Source organism: Saprolegnia parasitica (assembly GCF_000151545.1).
Source record: "Saprolegnia parasitica CBS 223.65 unplaced genomic scaffold supercont2.34, whole genome shotgun sequence".
Taxonomy (NCBI): domain Eukaryota; phylum Oomycota; class Saprolegniomycetes; order Saprolegniales; family Saprolegniaceae; genus Saprolegnia; species Saprolegnia parasitica.
The window spans coordinates 242,934-259,142 of record NW_012156428.1 but is presented as its reverse complement, the minus strand read 5'-3'; the positions used below and the strand labels follow the sequence as shown (position 1 = coordinate 259,142).

Below are 16,209 nucleotides of genomic sequence, written 5' to 3'. Positions count from 1 at the left end.
ATAAGACTTGGTTTGATGCTACGCCAGTGTGCTTACCTTTGCCGTCATCACGGTTGTTAACCGATACCAAGATGCAACCGACTTTGGCTGTCCAACCGGATGACCACCGGTCCGTCCGGATACACTATCCGGACCGAAGATCGGCGGCAATTGCATCGGGAGGCAGGCATGAGCGACGAGGAAGAGTACGAGTTCGAGTACAGCGACGACGATGACATGGGCGACGTCCAGGACGAGGAGTCGGTCGAGGTCCGCCTAGAGAACCAGTACTACGTGGCGAAGGGTCTCAAGGAGGACTGCGCGCCGGCGGACGCGGGCCTCGCCGTGGACGCCGCCTTCGCCGAGGTGCTCGCGCTCGACCAAGACGGCGAGAGCATCTGGGGCTTCCGCGCGCTCAAGCAGCTGATCAAGTGGCAGCTTCGGCGCCATCGACTCGAGGCGGCCATGGGCCACTACGAAGCGCTGCTCAAGCGCATCTCGACGTCGGCGACCATCACGCGCAACATGGGCGAGAAGGGCGTCAATGGCATCCTCGACTTCGTCTCCAACACGCCGCATGCAAGCAGCACTGCGGCGTCTTCAGGTACGCTCCTTCTATCGATCGCACATGGCGATCCGCCTCTTCGACTAGACGACACGAGCTGGTCGATCCTCCAAGAGTTTTACGAGAAGACGCTTGAGACGCTCCAGAAGAAGGAGACGCGCAACGAGCGCCTCTGGTAGGTCCTCATATGGACGTTGCACGGCCTCATGCTCAAGATGGCTTAGGTTCAAGACGAACCTCAAGCTCGGAAACGTGCTCTTTGAGCAGATCGAGGCCGCGCCGGACACTGCCAAGCACCTCCGCCTCTTCCAGATTGTCAAGGAGCTCCTCGCGTCCTGCGATGCACTCGACACGGACGTGGACGACGAGAACGGGCCGAATCTCAATGTCAAAAAAGACTCGCAGCTCCTCGAGGTGTACGCACTTCAGATTCAGCTCTACACGGCGCAGAAAGACAACAAGAAGCTCGACGAGCTGTACGAGAAGGCGCTGCGCGTCAAGCCCGGCGTCGCGCACCCGCGCATCATTGGCGTCATCCGTGAGTGCGGCGGCAAGATGCACATGATGCAGGAGGCGTGGGACTTGGCGCGAAGCGATTTCTTCGAGGGCTTCAAGAGCTATGACGAGGCCGGCGAGCCGCGCCGTCTCCAGTGCCTCAAGTAAAATCCTCTCCTCTTTTTGGATAGCCCGTTGAATACTCATGGGATTTATTTTGGATAGATACCTCGTGCTCGCCAACATGCTGAGTGACTCGAAGATTAACGTGTTCGACTCGCAAGAGGCCAAGCCCTATGAGAACGACAAGGCGATCTCGGCCATGACAGAGCTCACCGACGCCTTCTTGCACAACGACATTTGCACGTTTGGTACGCGTCTCGATTCCTATGTATCAAGTTGATAGTTTTGTCCGACATGTAGAATCGATCCTCAAGCGCCACCACGACAACATTATGGGGGACGGCTTCTTGAAGCAGTACATTACAAACCTCCTCAAGACGATTCGCAGCAAGGTCTAGATAGCATCCGAGATCTGATTGTGGTTGACACCAGTGGCGGTTAGGTCTTGCTCCAGCTCGTGAAACCGTATCAGATGGTGCACCTCTCGCACTTGGCGGCGGTACTTCAATTCTGTACGAATCCAGAGGCGATACGATGCAAATAGGAGCTCAATGGTATATCGGAGCGCGACGTCGAAGAGCTCTGCGCGTCGCTCATTTTGGAAGGTCGCCTCGTGGGTCAAATCGACCAGATCCAGGGCCGCCTCGTGCTACCGTACCAGACTACAAACTAGAGTCTAGTGTCACTCACCGCTCTGCTCTATTAGGCGGCGCAAGACCGAGAGCACTAAAACGTACATTGCGCTCGACGAGTGGAGTTGCAAGCTCGACCGGCTTCGAGGACTTCTCAACCAAAAGCACGTCGACTAGGAACTCGCCATTGATCCCCGTACTACGTAGTTGACCGGGTATCCATACAGTGTATCAGCCCGACCATTTTGTTCTATAAACGCTATCCTTCTTCGCTCGTAGCTTGGGAATGGTGCCACGGCGTCGAGCGCACCGGTGTGGGGCTAGGGTAGCGGCGAGGGCTAGCGCACCGCGAGTCTGTTGGATCGATAGATCGATAGATAGATAGATAGATAGATAGATAGATAGATAGATAGATAGATAGATAGATAGATAGATAGATAGATAGATAGATAGATAGATAGATAGATAGATAGATAGATAGATAGATAGATAGATAGATCATACAAACGACAAATGGATTATCAACCTTAGGGCAAGCCCACGAGACGCTGCATCTTCTCCTGCACAAAGGCGTGAAAGGTAATGGGTGGATACTTGGCCCCGAGGGTGGTGTGTTGGCAGCTTGGAATGCACTCGATGGTGGCGTCGCCGTTGAGCATGACGAAGAATGCGATGCTTCTGCGGAGTCCGCTGCCGCCGTCGACGCGGTGCGGGTCGCGACCCACGCGTCATTGGTCCAGCGCTGGAGCACGTCGCCGAGGTTCACAAAGAGTCCGTTCGGCTGCGCGTTCACGGGCACCCATGAACGGCTGCTACGCGTCTGCACATAGAGCGCATCGCGCGTCGCATCCATGTTCAAGATCGTAAATGGCACCGAGTCCGTGTGCTCGGCAAAGCGGCGGCCAGAAGACGAGGGTGGGTAGTAGTTGAGCTTGACCGAGTCGGGCGCCGTCGACGTCCGTGCCGCAAAGTACGTCGGGTCGACGCCAAGGGCCATTGCAAAGTGGCCAAAGAGCGTTCTCGAGAGGGCCTTAACCGCAGCGTAGTAGGCCTCCATGGTCGACTGGAAGCCATCGACGGGCGGCCACACGTTGGGTCGCGCGTGCACGTCGATCGCAGGATCGACGATCGCTGGGTTGGAGAACGCAAACTTCTCCACCGGGTCGTTGGGCTCGCCGCGCCGGCCCATGAAAGCGGCCACGTTCTCGGTGCCGAAGCTCGAGTAGCCGCGGTCGTCGGCGGCGTTGGCTGGCTGGCACTGCTGCTTCTGCGGAAGCGCGAGGTCGAAGAAGGTGTCCATGGCCTGCCAGACGTCGGCGAGAAGACGAGGCGAGATGCCATGCTGCACGAGATGGAAGCAGCCGGACGTGGCGCAGGCCGCCGCAATGTCCCGCGCGACCACCTCCGCGGGCTGCGAGAGGTCGACGATCGCCAGGCCGTCGGCGTCCATGTCGAATCTTCGGAAATGAAAATGATCGCTGCTGCAACCGATATGATTGGATAATTCGTTTGAAAGGCACTTCTTTTTGGCCAATCCAAAGCGGCAAAATCTTGCCAGCTGCATCGTGCTTGACGAGGCCCGTGGCGATGCAGCCGAGCGATGCAGGGATCGATCCGTGGCTGCCACGCACCTTCGCCGTCACCCAAGGCGACGTTCATGTCCTTGTCGATGCGAAGTGCCTCCAGTTGCCAGTCACCGACGTCGTCGCCATCGACCTCGCGGCTCGCTTGGGCCACCGAGTGCCATCAGCCCACATCGACGCGACCTTTGCGCAGGGTCTGACGAGCGTGCAGCGGTTCGTCAAGGGCGCGCTCGTGCCCGAAGGGCCCTTTACGCTCGTATTGTCGCACTTGGCGCTGGACACTGTCGGCAGCGACACCACATCCTTCGTGCCCCTCGAGGCCAGCCCACGCGGTGCGTTTGGCCGACTGCTCGTCGTCTTGCCATCGCTCTACGACGGCGGCAGGGTGTACGTCGACCACCAAGACGTGCATCTCGCCCCTCACGGGCTGCTTGCACTGTACACTGCCACGTCACTGACGACAGCGCCGCTCACCCGCGGCTGCCGCGCCGTCCTCGTCTACCACTTGGTCTACACGAGACCGACGACCCATACACGCTGCGCGCCCGCGTCATGTGCCGACGCCCTCGACGCGTGGCTCTGCGCCTCGGCCAGCGCCAGCTCGCCGTCGTGGCTGTACGCCTACACGCTCCGAGAGCCGATGTCGACGCTGTCCTGGGACGCGCTCGGGCCCGCCGACTTGCGCCTCGTTCGTGACGTGGCAGCGTCCGGTCGCTTTGACGTCGGTCTCGCGCAGCTAAGCGACGGTGTCCACGATGAGTGGAAGACGCTAACCGAGGTCGTAGTTGACCCCGCGTGTGGGCTCCCGACGACCGCCGCCGTCGGCCTCTGCGGACAAAACGTCTGCACGTCGATGCCAATCTGCCTGGTTGTGTGGCGGAAGACCTCGCGCTTGCACTTTGCCAGCGTCGATGCGGCGCTTTCGGCCCTCGAGGCGGCGATCGCAACGGACGAGCAGCCAGTGTGGGGCCACTTGTCGTGCAAGGCCCTGGCGGCCGCCGTCATCCACACCTACGCGGCCGTCTCCACCTCGCACATGGACCGCGCGCGCTTGACGGCGATCCTCTCGCGTCTCGACGACGTCGGCCTCGTGCAGAGCTTCTTGGCGCGGTGTTGGCATCGGTACCCTATGCAGGTCGCTGATACCGGTCACTGGATCTACGCGCAGCTCGTTCGCTTCGGGTGGACGTCGCTGGTCGAGAGCCTCTGCGTCTTTGTCGGCCATGCGCAGAGCGTGGGCGCACCGGCCTTTGTCGCTAGCCTCGCGGGGCTCGGCGATCTCTGCCCGGCCCTCGACGCACCGAAATCCCTCGAGCTCCTCAAGCGACTCTACAACCAGCTTGTCCGCACATGCACCGTGTGGCGCGAGCCAATTGCGACCCAAGTCGACACGATCGCGTACTTGATCGTGCTGGAATCGTACTTGGACCGTTCGCACGAGGACGGACACTGGCTGGCACACCTCTTGCCGCCCAACGTCACCGCGCATATCGACGCCTACCTCGCTCCCCGCGCGACGCTCGCAACGGTTCTCACAAAGCTGCCACGCTTTGAGGTGGTGGTGCCAGCGCTGGTGCTGGCACAGGACCGAGCGCCGCAGCTGATGCTTCACCGAGACGTCGCCCACCACACCGCACTGCTGGCGACAATACCGGCAGCGATCGCACCGGAGGTTGGCGGCGACCACCAGCTCGTGGCGGCCACGGTCGCTCAACTGCGCTGGCGCCAACCGAACTTCGATGCAGTTGACGCGTGCGTGGCCAAGGCGTCGTTCCTTGCGATCCCGGCCTTTCTCTTGTTTGCACGCGAGCACCGTCTGGCGCCAGGCGACCCGGTAATCTACCTCCTCGCCGCAGGGATCGCCCACATCCTCGCCCATCACCGCTGGTCCGAGCACAGGATGGCGCAAGCGAGATATATGTACCCTTCGACCAGTGTCGAGGCGTCGAATGCAGCCGACGCGTTCACGTTTTATGCGATGTATGCACCGAGCGAGATGACAGCTTTGGCCCAGACGTGGCTGGAGAGCACCATGTCGTTCCGCCCCATCTATCATCTTCTCAAGGACCACGGCGACGTCCTGCGACGTCACGCCAGCGTCCATGCGTGCGTGGTGCAAGCTGGCATCGACCGCGCGCAGCAGGGACAGCCGATTGAGATGGGTCTCGTCGCCGCCGATGCGATGGCGTACTTTCTGCAGTGCTCCGACGACGAAGCCGACGCCAGTGCAGTAGATGCTGCGACGACGACGACCTAGTCCTTGACGATTCGATCGTCCACAAGTAATGATGTAGCAACCAGCAGTGTGTATATTCTTGTTGAAAAGCATGGGTCGATCCAGCGTCAAGATTGCTCCAAGGCCATTGGCTGGTGCGGGAGCCAATGGATTTTGGCGGTTGCAGCATGGGCGAGAAGCGGAAGCGTGGAGCCAAGCCGACGGGCAGCTTCGTGGCGACGGATGCCACAGCGCCGCCGTCGACCTACCGCGTGACGCTCGCGTACGACGGCAAGGCCTTCAATGGCTACCAGGCGCAGGAGAAGACGCCGCCCGTGCGCACGGTGCAGGCGACGCTCGAGGACGCGATCAAGCGCACGACGGGCGAGGTCCTCCGCGTGCGCGGCGCGTCGCGCACCGACAGGGGCGTCCACGCGCGCGGCCAAGAGGCCGCCTTTGAGAGCACGGTGGTCGACGCCAGCGGCCTTCTGCGCGCAATCAACAACCGCCTGCCCGACGATGTGGCCGTCACGCGCCTTGTCAAGGTCGCCGACGGCTTTGACCCGCGCAAGGCGTCCACACTTAAGTGCTACTCGTACCGCATCTTCACGGGCGAGATCCGGCAAGTGCTAGGGCGCGACCAAGCGTGGCAGGTACCCTTCTTTCGTGCTCCTTGGTCATCTTACATCTTGACCGTACGACATCAATAGGTGTGCAAGCCGCTGGACGTGGCCTTGATGCGCGAGGCGGCCGCGATCCTCGAGAGCTCGACGCCGCGGGACTGCAGTGCGTTCACGCCGACGCGCCGCCTCGAAGAGGACATGAGCACGCTCTGCGCGGTCCGCCGCATCGAGATGACAACGATCGAGGACGAGCTCACGATCACGTTCCAAGGCGACCGGTTCCTCTATCGCATGGTGCGCAACATGGTCGGCCTCCTCGTGCACGTGGGTCTCCACAAGAAGACGCTCGACGATGTCAAGGCGATGGTCGACGCCAACGAGCGCATCGAGTCGCCCGGCGCGCCGGCGCATGGTCTCACGCTCGAGTGGATGCGCTTCGAGTAGACGCGTGGAGCGATATAAGTCGACGAACCAACTACAATTCCACACTAGAGATGACGTGGCGATTTCGTGTCGACGTGTTCTCGTTCGAGCAGCAGCCTCTCTTCCTCGTCCGCTCGATTCCACACGTGCCTTCCTTGACGAGAACCAATTGAGGTACTTGAAGCCTCGTTCTGAAGCAAACGCCCTACGTGTTTAAGTTTATTGCGCGAGGAGCACCAAGAAAAGGACAATCCTTCCATCCTCATCAAAAACAACAGAAACAATCCATAGTCTTTATATATATATCGACATATATCGTCGCACGTTGCACTTAGTACTCTTCGCCGACGTCCATGTCGTCGGCGTCCTGCGTCTCGGCCGAGACCTCTTCGTAATCCTTCTCGAGCGCCGCCAAATCTTCGCGCGCCTCCGAGAACTCGCCTTCCTCCATGCCTTCGCCGACATACCAGTGGACGAACGCGCGCTTGGCGTACATCAAATCAAACTTGTGGTTGATGCGCGAGAAGACCTCGGCGATCGCCGACGTGTTGGAGATGAGCGTGCACGCGCGCTGGACGCGGGCGAGGTCGCCGCCCGGCACGACCGACGGCGGCTCGTAGTTAATGCCGCACTTGAAGCCGGTCGGGCACCAGTCGACGAACTGGATCGTGCGCTTCGTCTTGATCGTGGCCACGGCCGCGTTGACGTCCTTCGGGACGATGTCGCCGCGGTACATGAGGCACGCCGCCATGTACTTGCCGTGGCGCGGGTCGCATTTCGCCATCATCGACGCCGGTTCAAACACCGAGTTGGTGATTTCAGCGACCGAGAGCTGCTCGTGGTAGGCTTTCTCGGCCGAAATCACCGGCGCGTACGACGAGAGCATGAAGTGGATGCGCGGGTACGGCACGAGGTTGGTCTGGAACTCGGTGATGTCGACGTTGAGCGAGCCGTCGAAGCGCAGGGAGGTTGTGAGCGACGAGATCACTTGGGCAATCAACCGGTTCAAATTCGTGTACGACGGCCGCTCGATGTCGAGCGACCGCTTGCAAATGTCGTAGATCGCTTCGTTGTCGAGGAGGATGCTTATGTCCGTGTGCTCGAGCAGCGCGTGCGTTGCCAGCACGGCGTTGTACGGCTCGACGACGGCCGTCGAGAGCTGCGGCGACGGGTAGATCGTGAACCCGAGCTTCGACTTGCGGCCATAGTCGACCGAGAGGCGCTCGAGGAGGAGGGCGCCGAGGCCCGACCCGGTGCCGCCGCCCACAGCGTTAAAGACCATAAAGCCTTGGAGGCCCGTGCAGTTGTCGGCGAGCTTGCGGATGCGGTCGAGGACCTTGTCGACGACCTCTTTGCCGATCGTGTAGTGGCCGCGCGCGTAGTTGTTGGCCGCGTCCTCCTTGCCCGAGATGATTTGCTCCGGGTGGTACAGCTGGCGGTACGTGCCCGTGCGGATTTCGTCGCAGACCGAGGGTTCGAGGTCGACGAAGATCGCGCGGGGCACGTGCATGCCAGCACCCGTCTCGCTGAAGAAGGTGCTAAAGGCGCTGTCTGAGCTGGCCGTCGACTCGTCGGGCATGTGGCCGTTGGGCTGGATGCCGTGCTCGAGGCAGTAGAGCTCCCAGCACGAGTTGCCGACTTGGATGCCACCTTGGCCAATGTGCAGCGACAGAATCTCACGCATGCCAATAAGAACGGAGCGAAAGGGGAAATGACCATATTTCAAGTTGCCGAATCGGACGGGCCCATCCATTGGCCGGGAGCGAGACAGCGCGCGTGATTGGCTTCACATACCAAGGTCGTGTCTATCGACCAAACGCGCGCTGTGATTGGTGCAAAGCGTATCCATCTGCCTCGGCTGCTGCCCTTTTGCTCTCCCGGTCCGTTCTTCGTCCCCAGAGGAGGGAATGCATTACAGCGTCGTCGTAGCAGCAGCAGACCGCGTAGAGCCGCGCGACGTGTGCCAGAGCAAGGGCCCATGTGCTGCAGCCTGCCCTCGCTGACATTGCATGTCGTTCAACAGCTGCAACAGCCTCAACGACTCGGTTTGCGCATACATTCCGGAGGATGCGCATGCATTCTCGACGCCCCGCTCCGGAGGCTTCTCGAGAGCCGACGACGAGGAGTGTTCGTGGAGGAGTGGCGACGTGTCGATGGTGTTGCGATCCAACCCGAGAAAAAAGCACATGTCCCTGCGGCGAAGTCGAGCCATCGGAGAGCGACTTTACCGCAAGAGCTCTTCATGAACGCGCCAGCGAGATGGGCTATGGACGCCACTAGAACAGAAAGAAGAGCTAAACGACAACCTGTCTGCGCGAGATCTGCACGAGGCGAAAAGGTTGCTATAGGGATGGGCCACCCAGCGCGTTGCGCGCCTTGACCGAAAACATTGAAATCGTCCAGTGGGTGCGCTTTCCGAATTTTTTGTTAAAGCTATTTTTCGTCTATAAATTCATGAAATAGGTGCACTTTTGTCGTGGCAGCCCATGCGTTCGCCTTGGAGTGTCGGCGCCAAGATGTGTTCCGATGGAAATCACAACCCGCGTAGCTGGATATTGCCACAACAACCACGCCCATCCAAACGCGCCGCGACCTCTTTGCGCGCCAGCTGCGCTGCTCACGCGTGTTTGGATGCACCATCGACGTCGGAGCGTCCTTACAGCGTTGCCTCGACGCCAACCTCGCCGTGTCCTCTGCCCTCGCTGCAACGCATTCCATCAAGTACAACTGCCTCGCAACGTGATTGGTACACGCAAAATGATGCGTCGGTCGTGTTTGACGTAGCCTCACGCAAGAGACGTACGACACTCGGGGCAAGTGGCTCGAGCGCTGCGCCGCATGGCACAGCTAGCAGCCCACGTCGTTGCACATGCACGATGCGCATGCCCACACGACGTCCGGGCACGCGGCGCGAGGTGGCCATGGCACAGCGCGCACGTTGGTTTTTCTTGCTCGGGCGCGCAAACAACATCAGCGAGCGCCACAGCACGAGGGTGCTCTCGTCGCCGTCGAACGTGTGGTACTCGTCTTCGCTGGGCAGCGTCTTCCAGAGCGAACTCAGAACGAGGCTTGTCTCGGCCTTTTGCCCCAGGAAGCGCCACGTGCATCGGAGGAAGCCACAGGATTGCGCCTCGAACGGCGTGTGGCACACCGGACACATCGCAGTGTGGAAAACAACGTTGAAGGGCTTGAAGCGCTGCGGTGCAATGACTTCTTGGCCAAAGGCTTGGCACTTTGTGTAGAGGCACGTACCGTGAATGTTGAGCCCACGATGCACCTCACGCCAGCGCGGCGCTTGCGACGAAAAGCCCATGGAATGCAGCGCATCAGTGTTCGAGACGTCCGGAAACATCGCCGCGGGACCGCCGCCACCGTATTGTGCGAACATGACGCGTATGCAACTGAGCGCTTCAACGCCGTAGGACGCCAGGGTAGCGTTGTGCATCATGCGAGTGCCCGCGTAAAACAACCGAAGCTCCGGGACCGCCACGTTCGTCCGGATCGTCAGCGCTTCAAGCACGGCAGTGTACATCGTGTCCAAGCGGAGATAGAGCTCGAAGGTGCGACGCCATGGAAGCACCTCGAAAAGGACCGGGACGCGGCCATCGTTAGTGGCCACGTCGGCGAAGCGCAGCATCCATCGGAGGTCGCCGTCGTCGAGCGTTGGTCCGTACGGGGCAAGCTCGTCGCCATCGTCGAGGGCGTAGTTCAAGAGCTCGAGGACCGGATCGTGCGCAGCAACGTCGGCCGCATGCAGCTGGCGGAGGAGAAGCGCCTTGAGGTCGGCGACCGTCGTTATCGTGGTCAGCTCGTAGACGTCGACGTGCAGGACGCCGTCGAGATGCGCGGACGTGAGACGCTGCCACCCTACTTGCATCGCGGCCGCGAGTTTGCTTTTGGTGGCGAGACGGTCGTTCTGCATTCGCCCGTTGGTGGATGTGCCAGTTGAAATTACGTGGCACGCTCTTGGGCCACAAGCGATCGGCGCGCGGCATGTTGATTGGTTCATTTACCAGAAATTAAAATTTACTGGTTGATTGGTGTGGGAATGTCTACGAGGTGCGTCAAGAAACATTCAAAACTCGACTTCTGACGTAGCAAGATGACAGTTTCCAGTTCGCACCAGCGTGGACAATGTGGACATTCTAATGCCTCCTTGCGATAGTGGTGAGTGTCGACAAGATTGTCTTCTCGCTACTAGGCTGTCGTAGTCCAAGGATTTTTTGATCCTACGCCGTCTTGCTGTCGATCGCACAACAAGCCTACGGAGGACCGCGCCGCCCAGTACTGGTGACAAGCCAGTGCTCTTCGTTATTAGGTAGTCTGTCTGGTTTCGCTATCGACCCTTCATGCGCTGCGCCCGGTAGCATCTCCCAAATGACAAAATACATCAGCAACTAAGAACTATAAGACAAAAAGTAGTGGAAAGACACATTCTATTTGCGTCAAAATAGTCCGGCAAGGCCGTGGATGGACGCGGGCTGTCGAACAACGGACTTGCAGGAATATTTGGAGGGCACCAAATATGTTTCTTCGGGGTGGAGGGTAGTAGGCTCTTCAGTCGTACGTGGTCGTGGGCGTCGACAGCGACAAGAGGTATAAAGTTAAATTCGGCACCAAGGGCAAAGGCTTGGGCAAGGCGGCGGCGGCTGCATGGAAAAAAAGAGATGTGAGCACGAGCAATGGTTGTTTCTGGGTTGCTTGAACGTGGAAGACACTTGGTCGTCCACGCTATCCCAGCCATTGCGTCGTGCCCACACTACTCGTCGTCGACCGGCCCAAGGTCGTCGCCGTCGCGGAGGTGGCGGGTAAAGATTCAAGGTTCGCAAAGATCATCGTAGGAGGCGAGTCGGACGGGGCGGGGCGCAAGCGAAGAGAGGCTTGGGCGTGAGGTCGACAATTGAAAAATGAGCGTCCCGGCCAGTCACAGGCGCGACCACCTGGAAAATTCGCTGAAAGTTCAATTGGCTGCCAAGTGCAATTTCAAGGATTTGTGACATTGTACTTGAGTATACTATACACACCACAAGGTTATTCAAAGATGCGGTTCGACGACGACGACCAATCATGGCGCGTCGCTACAATCCACTTGGCGGGAAGCTCCTTCAAAGCAAGCGAGACGCGGCCTTGGAAAGACAACGAACCGCATGGAAAAAGAGAGCGCATACAGTTGCGTTGGTTTGTGAGCAGACGTCCTCAGATGGAGATGGAGATGATTGTTTTAAGGGAGTGGAACGCCAAGTGCCTGGTCACAAGGTCGCAAAATGGAAACTAGCGCCGCAGTACCGTACGAAACGACCAGCACCTGGCGTCGAGTGATGGTCAATCGTCAGCCCACGCGGCAAAGGGTGCGAAAATTCAGTCGATCGCGATGGCGGGAGAGGGCACGACTGCTCCCTTGCCGCCCGCCAAAAACGCTAGTCCAGATGGAGACAGGACCTGGAAAGATGACTACTCTGTCAAAAGATGACGCGGAGAGGGATCAGCGTCAACCGATCGGACGACCGACGGGGAGACTTTACTGTGATGGGGCGCGTTTACTGTGCATCCCACCAGACATTACGAGCGCTTGAAGCGCACCAGAAAGAGGATTTTGTTCACCGATCGAAGCACTGGGATTCGGATCTCCAGCTCTCTCGGCACCATGAACTACAAGAACGACAAGATGCTGCATTGACGGCGGTGACCACGCGACCACGTGATGGATCGGTGGACCATCACTCATTGGTTCATAGATCGCGGCAGGATACTGTTTGAGTAAGAGAAAGTGAGAGATGGTCCCTGGAAGCGACCCTTCCACGACCGATCTGGACATGCGTTTAACGCACTACTACTAGTCTACTATGGTAGACATAAAACAAGACACGAGGTTAGGAAATGTTGAGTGCGCAATGGGGTGGTGGCGGTGGTGTCGCCCAGAGGGACGCGACAAAATCCAGAAAGAGACGCTGGTCGCGCACGGGAACGACTGTCGACTTCCACTGGCCTTTTTGATGGCGTTTTCGCTGGTCGACGGCGCGTTGGTTGATGCAGGAGCGCTCGCGGTGGTACGCGCAGAGCGAATGGCGCGTCCCATTGGCCTTGTGCGCACGAGGCGCAAAGCACTTGGTGCCCTTGGCGTAGCTGCAGTGGTCGCTCATCGGCGGCGCCTCATTAGCGTCGCAGGACGTAGCCGGGCGAAGGGCCTCGGCCTCGTGTCCGAGAGCATGCGGCCAAGCAAAGGACGTGCAGAGATGCGCCATGGGGCAAAGACAACAGCAAAGCCGAAATGTTCAGCGATGCTTTCTCTACGATGTGTAAAGAGCTTTTACAGAGGAAGAAAACACACACACACCCTTTTTCCGCTCTAGCCGTAAAAGCAGCCTTGATTCCTGTCGATGATTTTACGTTTGGTCCGTTTGGTGGAGATTGATAGCCATCAACACTTCACTCGTGATGATGCTTGGACTCCCAGGATATAGTGCCTTGACCTCGTAAGTCTGTCTAGACACGGGGGGCTCACAGGGCTGGACGAATTCACTAGACTACAGAAGATACAGTAGGTACACCTGCGATCCCATCAACATGCACCATGTCCCAAGCGACGTTCATTACGTTTGTTGCAGCACGGCTACCGGTCCGGTTATCTATTCTGAGATGCATCACAGCAGAAATCACAGCAGCTTTCCATGCGGACGTCCAAGCGCAGTAGAAACACACGGCGCGTCGAGCTGGTGCGGCAAGCAATACATTCCTGCCATCGTAGACTGCTCGTTGAAGTCTCTGGTCGGCTAGTGCCAACGACCGTCAGTCTACACCATCGTAGCTGACCCGACGCCTGCACCCGTCGATGTCGTGTCGCGTGGGCGTCTCCGGCGTGCGATTGGTCAGGTCTGATGCCATTTCCGCAACTTGAGATCCGCGCGTCGGACTTAGCACCCGCCTTGTTTGCAAGGTGGTGTGGCTGGTGTCGAGCTCGGTCATTTCCCAATTCCCAAAATGCAGTGGTTGCCACTCTTTGCACTCTGCCTTGTCGCCGCCGCCGCGACGAGCGTACCCGGGACGCCAGACCCCGCGACGTGCAAGCTCCAGTTTCTCAGTCCGTGCAAGAAGGATCTCGACTGCGGTACGCTGAACGGGTACAACCTGACGTGCATCGTGTCGGGTACGAACCGGCAGTGCGGCTGCAAGGGGGCACCTCCAAGACTTCCGAGTGCCTTAAAACCACCCCGGACGGGTCCGTTCCGCAGTTTGGTCTCTGCACCGACTCGCGGCAGTGCTCGTCTGGCCTCGGCTTTACCGACTACATCCTCGAGTTGAACGAAAAGCCGACGCGGCGCTGTGCCGAAGAGCTCCATTGCATCCAAGAAATCAACGACACGCCGGGGGTCGTCCTCACCAAGCAATGCCTCACGTGCGGCAGTTGCCGCGCCCAGTACCTCGCCGGCAAGCGCTTCGACTGCGACGCGATCTGCCCCGCGACGCCCGAGCCCCCGGTCACCGAGCCTCTTCCGACGACCCCGACGCGGGCGCCCAAGACGTCGGCGCCGCCCACGACGCCCCCTAGCTCGCTTGCGTCCACCGTCGCGGTCAGTGGTGTCGCCCTTGGCGTCATCGCGCTCGCAGCACTCGTGTAAGCCCCTGCAGAGTATACTCCGTTTTCGTCAACACAGCTACTCTACGCATAATCATCAGCAGCCCAAATCGCGCTGGAACGACGACTTTGCACTTGCAAGCATGTCAACAAACATCCGAATCGCGCAAGGCCATTTGCTGAAAATCAGCCAATGAAACGACGTTTTGCGCCTTATACTCTCCAATCAAACGCCACCACCGTTGAACATCGGTGTGGCGTCTGTCTACTTGACGTGCATATGCGCTGATCGTAGTGTCAGTCTATAGACCATACACGTCCGCGGTCGTCACAAGAGAAACGGCACACATTGCTCGTTTCTTGAGCACCCTCTCTGCTTCAACGATCGAGCCAATCAGGTGTGCCGCTTCAACGACCCAGCCAATCACACGGACCGTTGAGATCCCTGTCTTTGGCGCCCCCGGTGTCTATATGCACGGGTTCAAGAAGCACGCACTGCGCGACGGCTCGCGGCGAGGGATACCCCCATTCTTCTTAATTCATTCTCGCACCTCGAGCCTTTAAGCATCATGGGTATGCTCTTTTCCCGGGTCATGGACCGCCTCTTCAGCAAGCAAGACGTCCGCATCCTCATGGTCGGCCTCGACGCCGCCGGCAAAACCACAATCCTCTACAAGCTCAAGCTCGGCGAAGTCGTGACGACGATCCCGACCATCGGCTTCAACGTCGAGACGCTCGAGTACAAGAACATCAACTTTACGGTTTGGGACGTCGGTGGCCAAGACAAGATCCGCCCGCTGTGGCGCCACTACTACGACAACACGCGCGGCCTCATCTTCGTCGTCGACTCGAACGACCGCGACCGCATCGACCAAGCCCGCGACGAGCTCCATCGCATGCTTGCCCAGGACGAGCTCCGCGACGCGATCACCCTTGCTTTGCCAACAAGCAGGATTTGCCAAACTCGATGAGCGCGGCTGAGATGACCGAGAAGCTCGGTCTGCGGACGTTTGGCCGGCCGTGGTACATCCAAGCCTGCTGCGCAACCACGGGCGACGGATTGTACGAAGGCCTTGACTGGCTCTCGGCGACGTTGAAAAAGAGCAGGCGCCGTAAATCTTTATCCCTTCCATCATTAACTTGCCATTCATTTTGCTTGCATTTGTCGTCTGTGCTTTCTTTGATGCGGACGAGGAAGGGTTAGTGCCGTAGGAGGTCGATCGGTCCGTGCGTACTGTACGAGTTTCTGACATTCAACTGGACTATGGTTCGGGAGACCGAGCTGAGTGCAGCGGACGACCATAGTGCTCATGCTCCGGAGATAGCACAACGAGCGGTCGTCCTCGCAAGGAGAAGAGCCTCGATGGAGGAAATGCAAGTGTTGTATATGAGGTATTAGATAGTAGGTAGTATTTGGGTGGCAACACCTTCACTCAACGTTGTGTTGTCTAGCTGGTCCGCGCGATCCATTGCAGGCCTTGGACAAGACCAGCGCCAGTGGTGGCGCAGCAGGCTTGGATGTACCAGTTGTGCTCGAGCTCGTACAAGCCGAGCTTGGCCGTGACCTCGAGCGTGTTCATGGCTTTTGCGACATCTTGCTTGTTGGCGAGGACGAGCACGCGGCAGTGGCGGAGCTCTTCTTGCTGCAAAATGCGCACCAGCTCGTCGCGGGCCTCGGGCATGCGGTCGCGGTCGCTCGAGTCGACGACGTAGATGAGTACGTTGAAGTCGTTGTTGACGAGGTAGCAGCGCCAGAGCGCGCGGATCTTGTCTTGGCCGCCAAAGTCCCAAACCTGCAAACTCAGGTTACGGTACTCGACGGTTTGGACGTTGGCGCCGATTGTGGGGACCGTCGTGACCGTCTCGGCGAGCTTGAGCCGGTACAATATCGTTGTCTTGCCCGCCGCATCGAGCCCGACCATCATAACGCGCAGCTCCTTCTTCCCAAAGAGGCGCGCGGCGAGGCGGGACACGACGGCGCCCATGACCTTGGTCGAC

General features: G+C 59.1%; 8 protein-coding genes across 8 annotated transcripts; 4 read left to right on the top strand and 4 right to left on the bottom strand.

Moving 5' to 3' along the window:
* Positions 1-168: 168 nt before the first annotated feature.
* Positions 169-2,054, top strand: SPRG_07895 (hypothetical protein; the record flags this gene model as incomplete). Its single annotated transcript, XM_012347167.1, has 8 exons — positions 169-575; positions 642-719; positions 769-1,203; positions 1,265-1,410; positions 1,463-1,554; positions 1,605-1,661; positions 1,707-1,816; positions 1,869-2,054. The coding sequence occupies 8 exons, from the start codon at positions 169-171 to the stop codon at positions 1,969-1,971; spliced, it is 1,428 nt and encodes a 475-aa protein (XP_012202557.1). The 3' UTR covers positions 1,972-2,054.
* A 267-nt stretch (positions 2,055-2,321) lies between these two features.
* Positions 2,322-3,244, bottom strand: SPRG_20527 (hypothetical protein; the record flags this gene model as incomplete). Its single annotated transcript, XM_012347221.1, has 2 exons — positions 2,322-2,472; positions 2,520-3,244. 2 exons carry the CDS (start codon positions 3,242-3,244, stop codon positions 2,322-2,324), a joined length of 876 nt encoding a protein of 291 aa, XP_012202611.1.
* Positions 3,245-5,277: 2,033 nt separating this feature from the next.
* On the top strand, positions 5,278-5,634 carry SPRG_20525 (hypothetical protein; the record flags this gene model as incomplete). Its single annotated transcript, XM_012347220.1, has 1 exon — positions 5,278-5,634. One exon carries the CDS (start codon positions 5,278-5,280, stop codon positions 5,632-5,634), a length of 357 nt encoding a protein of 118 aa, XP_012202610.1.
* A 146-nt stretch (positions 5,635-5,780) lies between these two features.
* SPRG_20524 (hypothetical protein) lies at positions 5,781-6,659 on the top strand (the record flags this gene model as incomplete). The annotated part of the gene is made up of 2 exons (XM_012347219.1): positions 5,781-6,245; positions 6,303-6,659. 2 exons carry the CDS (start codon positions 5,781-5,783, stop codon positions 6,657-6,659), a joined length of 822 nt encoding a protein of 273 aa, XP_012202609.1.
* A 261-nt stretch (positions 6,660-6,920) lies between these two features.
* SPRG_07894 (tubulin alpha-1 chain) lies at positions 6,921-8,363 on the bottom strand. Its single transcript, XM_012347166.1, has one exon. It carries the CDS (start codon positions 8,320-8,322, stop codon positions 6,970-6,972), a length of 1,353 nt encoding a protein of 450 aa, XP_012202556.1. The 5' UTR covers positions 8,323-8,363; the 3' UTR covers positions 6,921-6,969.
* A 5,253-nt stretch (positions 8,364-13,616) lies between these two features.
* Positions 13,617-14,254, top strand: SPRG_20522 (hypothetical protein; the record flags this gene model as incomplete). The annotated part of the gene is made up of 2 exons (XM_012347218.1): positions 13,617-13,782; positions 13,809-14,254. 2 exons carry the CDS (start codon positions 13,617-13,619, stop codon positions 14,252-14,254), a joined length of 612 nt encoding a protein of 203 aa, XP_012202608.1.
* Positions 14,255-14,771: 517 nt separating this feature from the next.
* On the bottom strand, positions 14,772-15,362 carry SPRG_20521 (hypothetical protein; the record flags this gene model as incomplete). Its single annotated transcript, XM_012347217.1, has 1 exon — positions 14,772-15,362. One exon carries the CDS (start codon positions 15,360-15,362, stop codon positions 14,772-14,774), a length of 591 nt encoding a protein of 196 aa, XP_012202607.1.
* A 214-nt stretch (positions 15,363-15,576) lies between these two features.
* On the bottom strand, positions 15,577-16,209 carry SPRG_07893 (ADP-ribosylation factor). The gene has a single exon (XM_012347165.1). It carries the CDS (start codon positions 16,194-16,196, stop codon positions 15,660-15,662), a length of 537 nt encoding a protein of 178 aa, XP_012202555.1. The 5' UTR covers positions 16,197-16,209; the 3' UTR covers positions 15,577-15,659.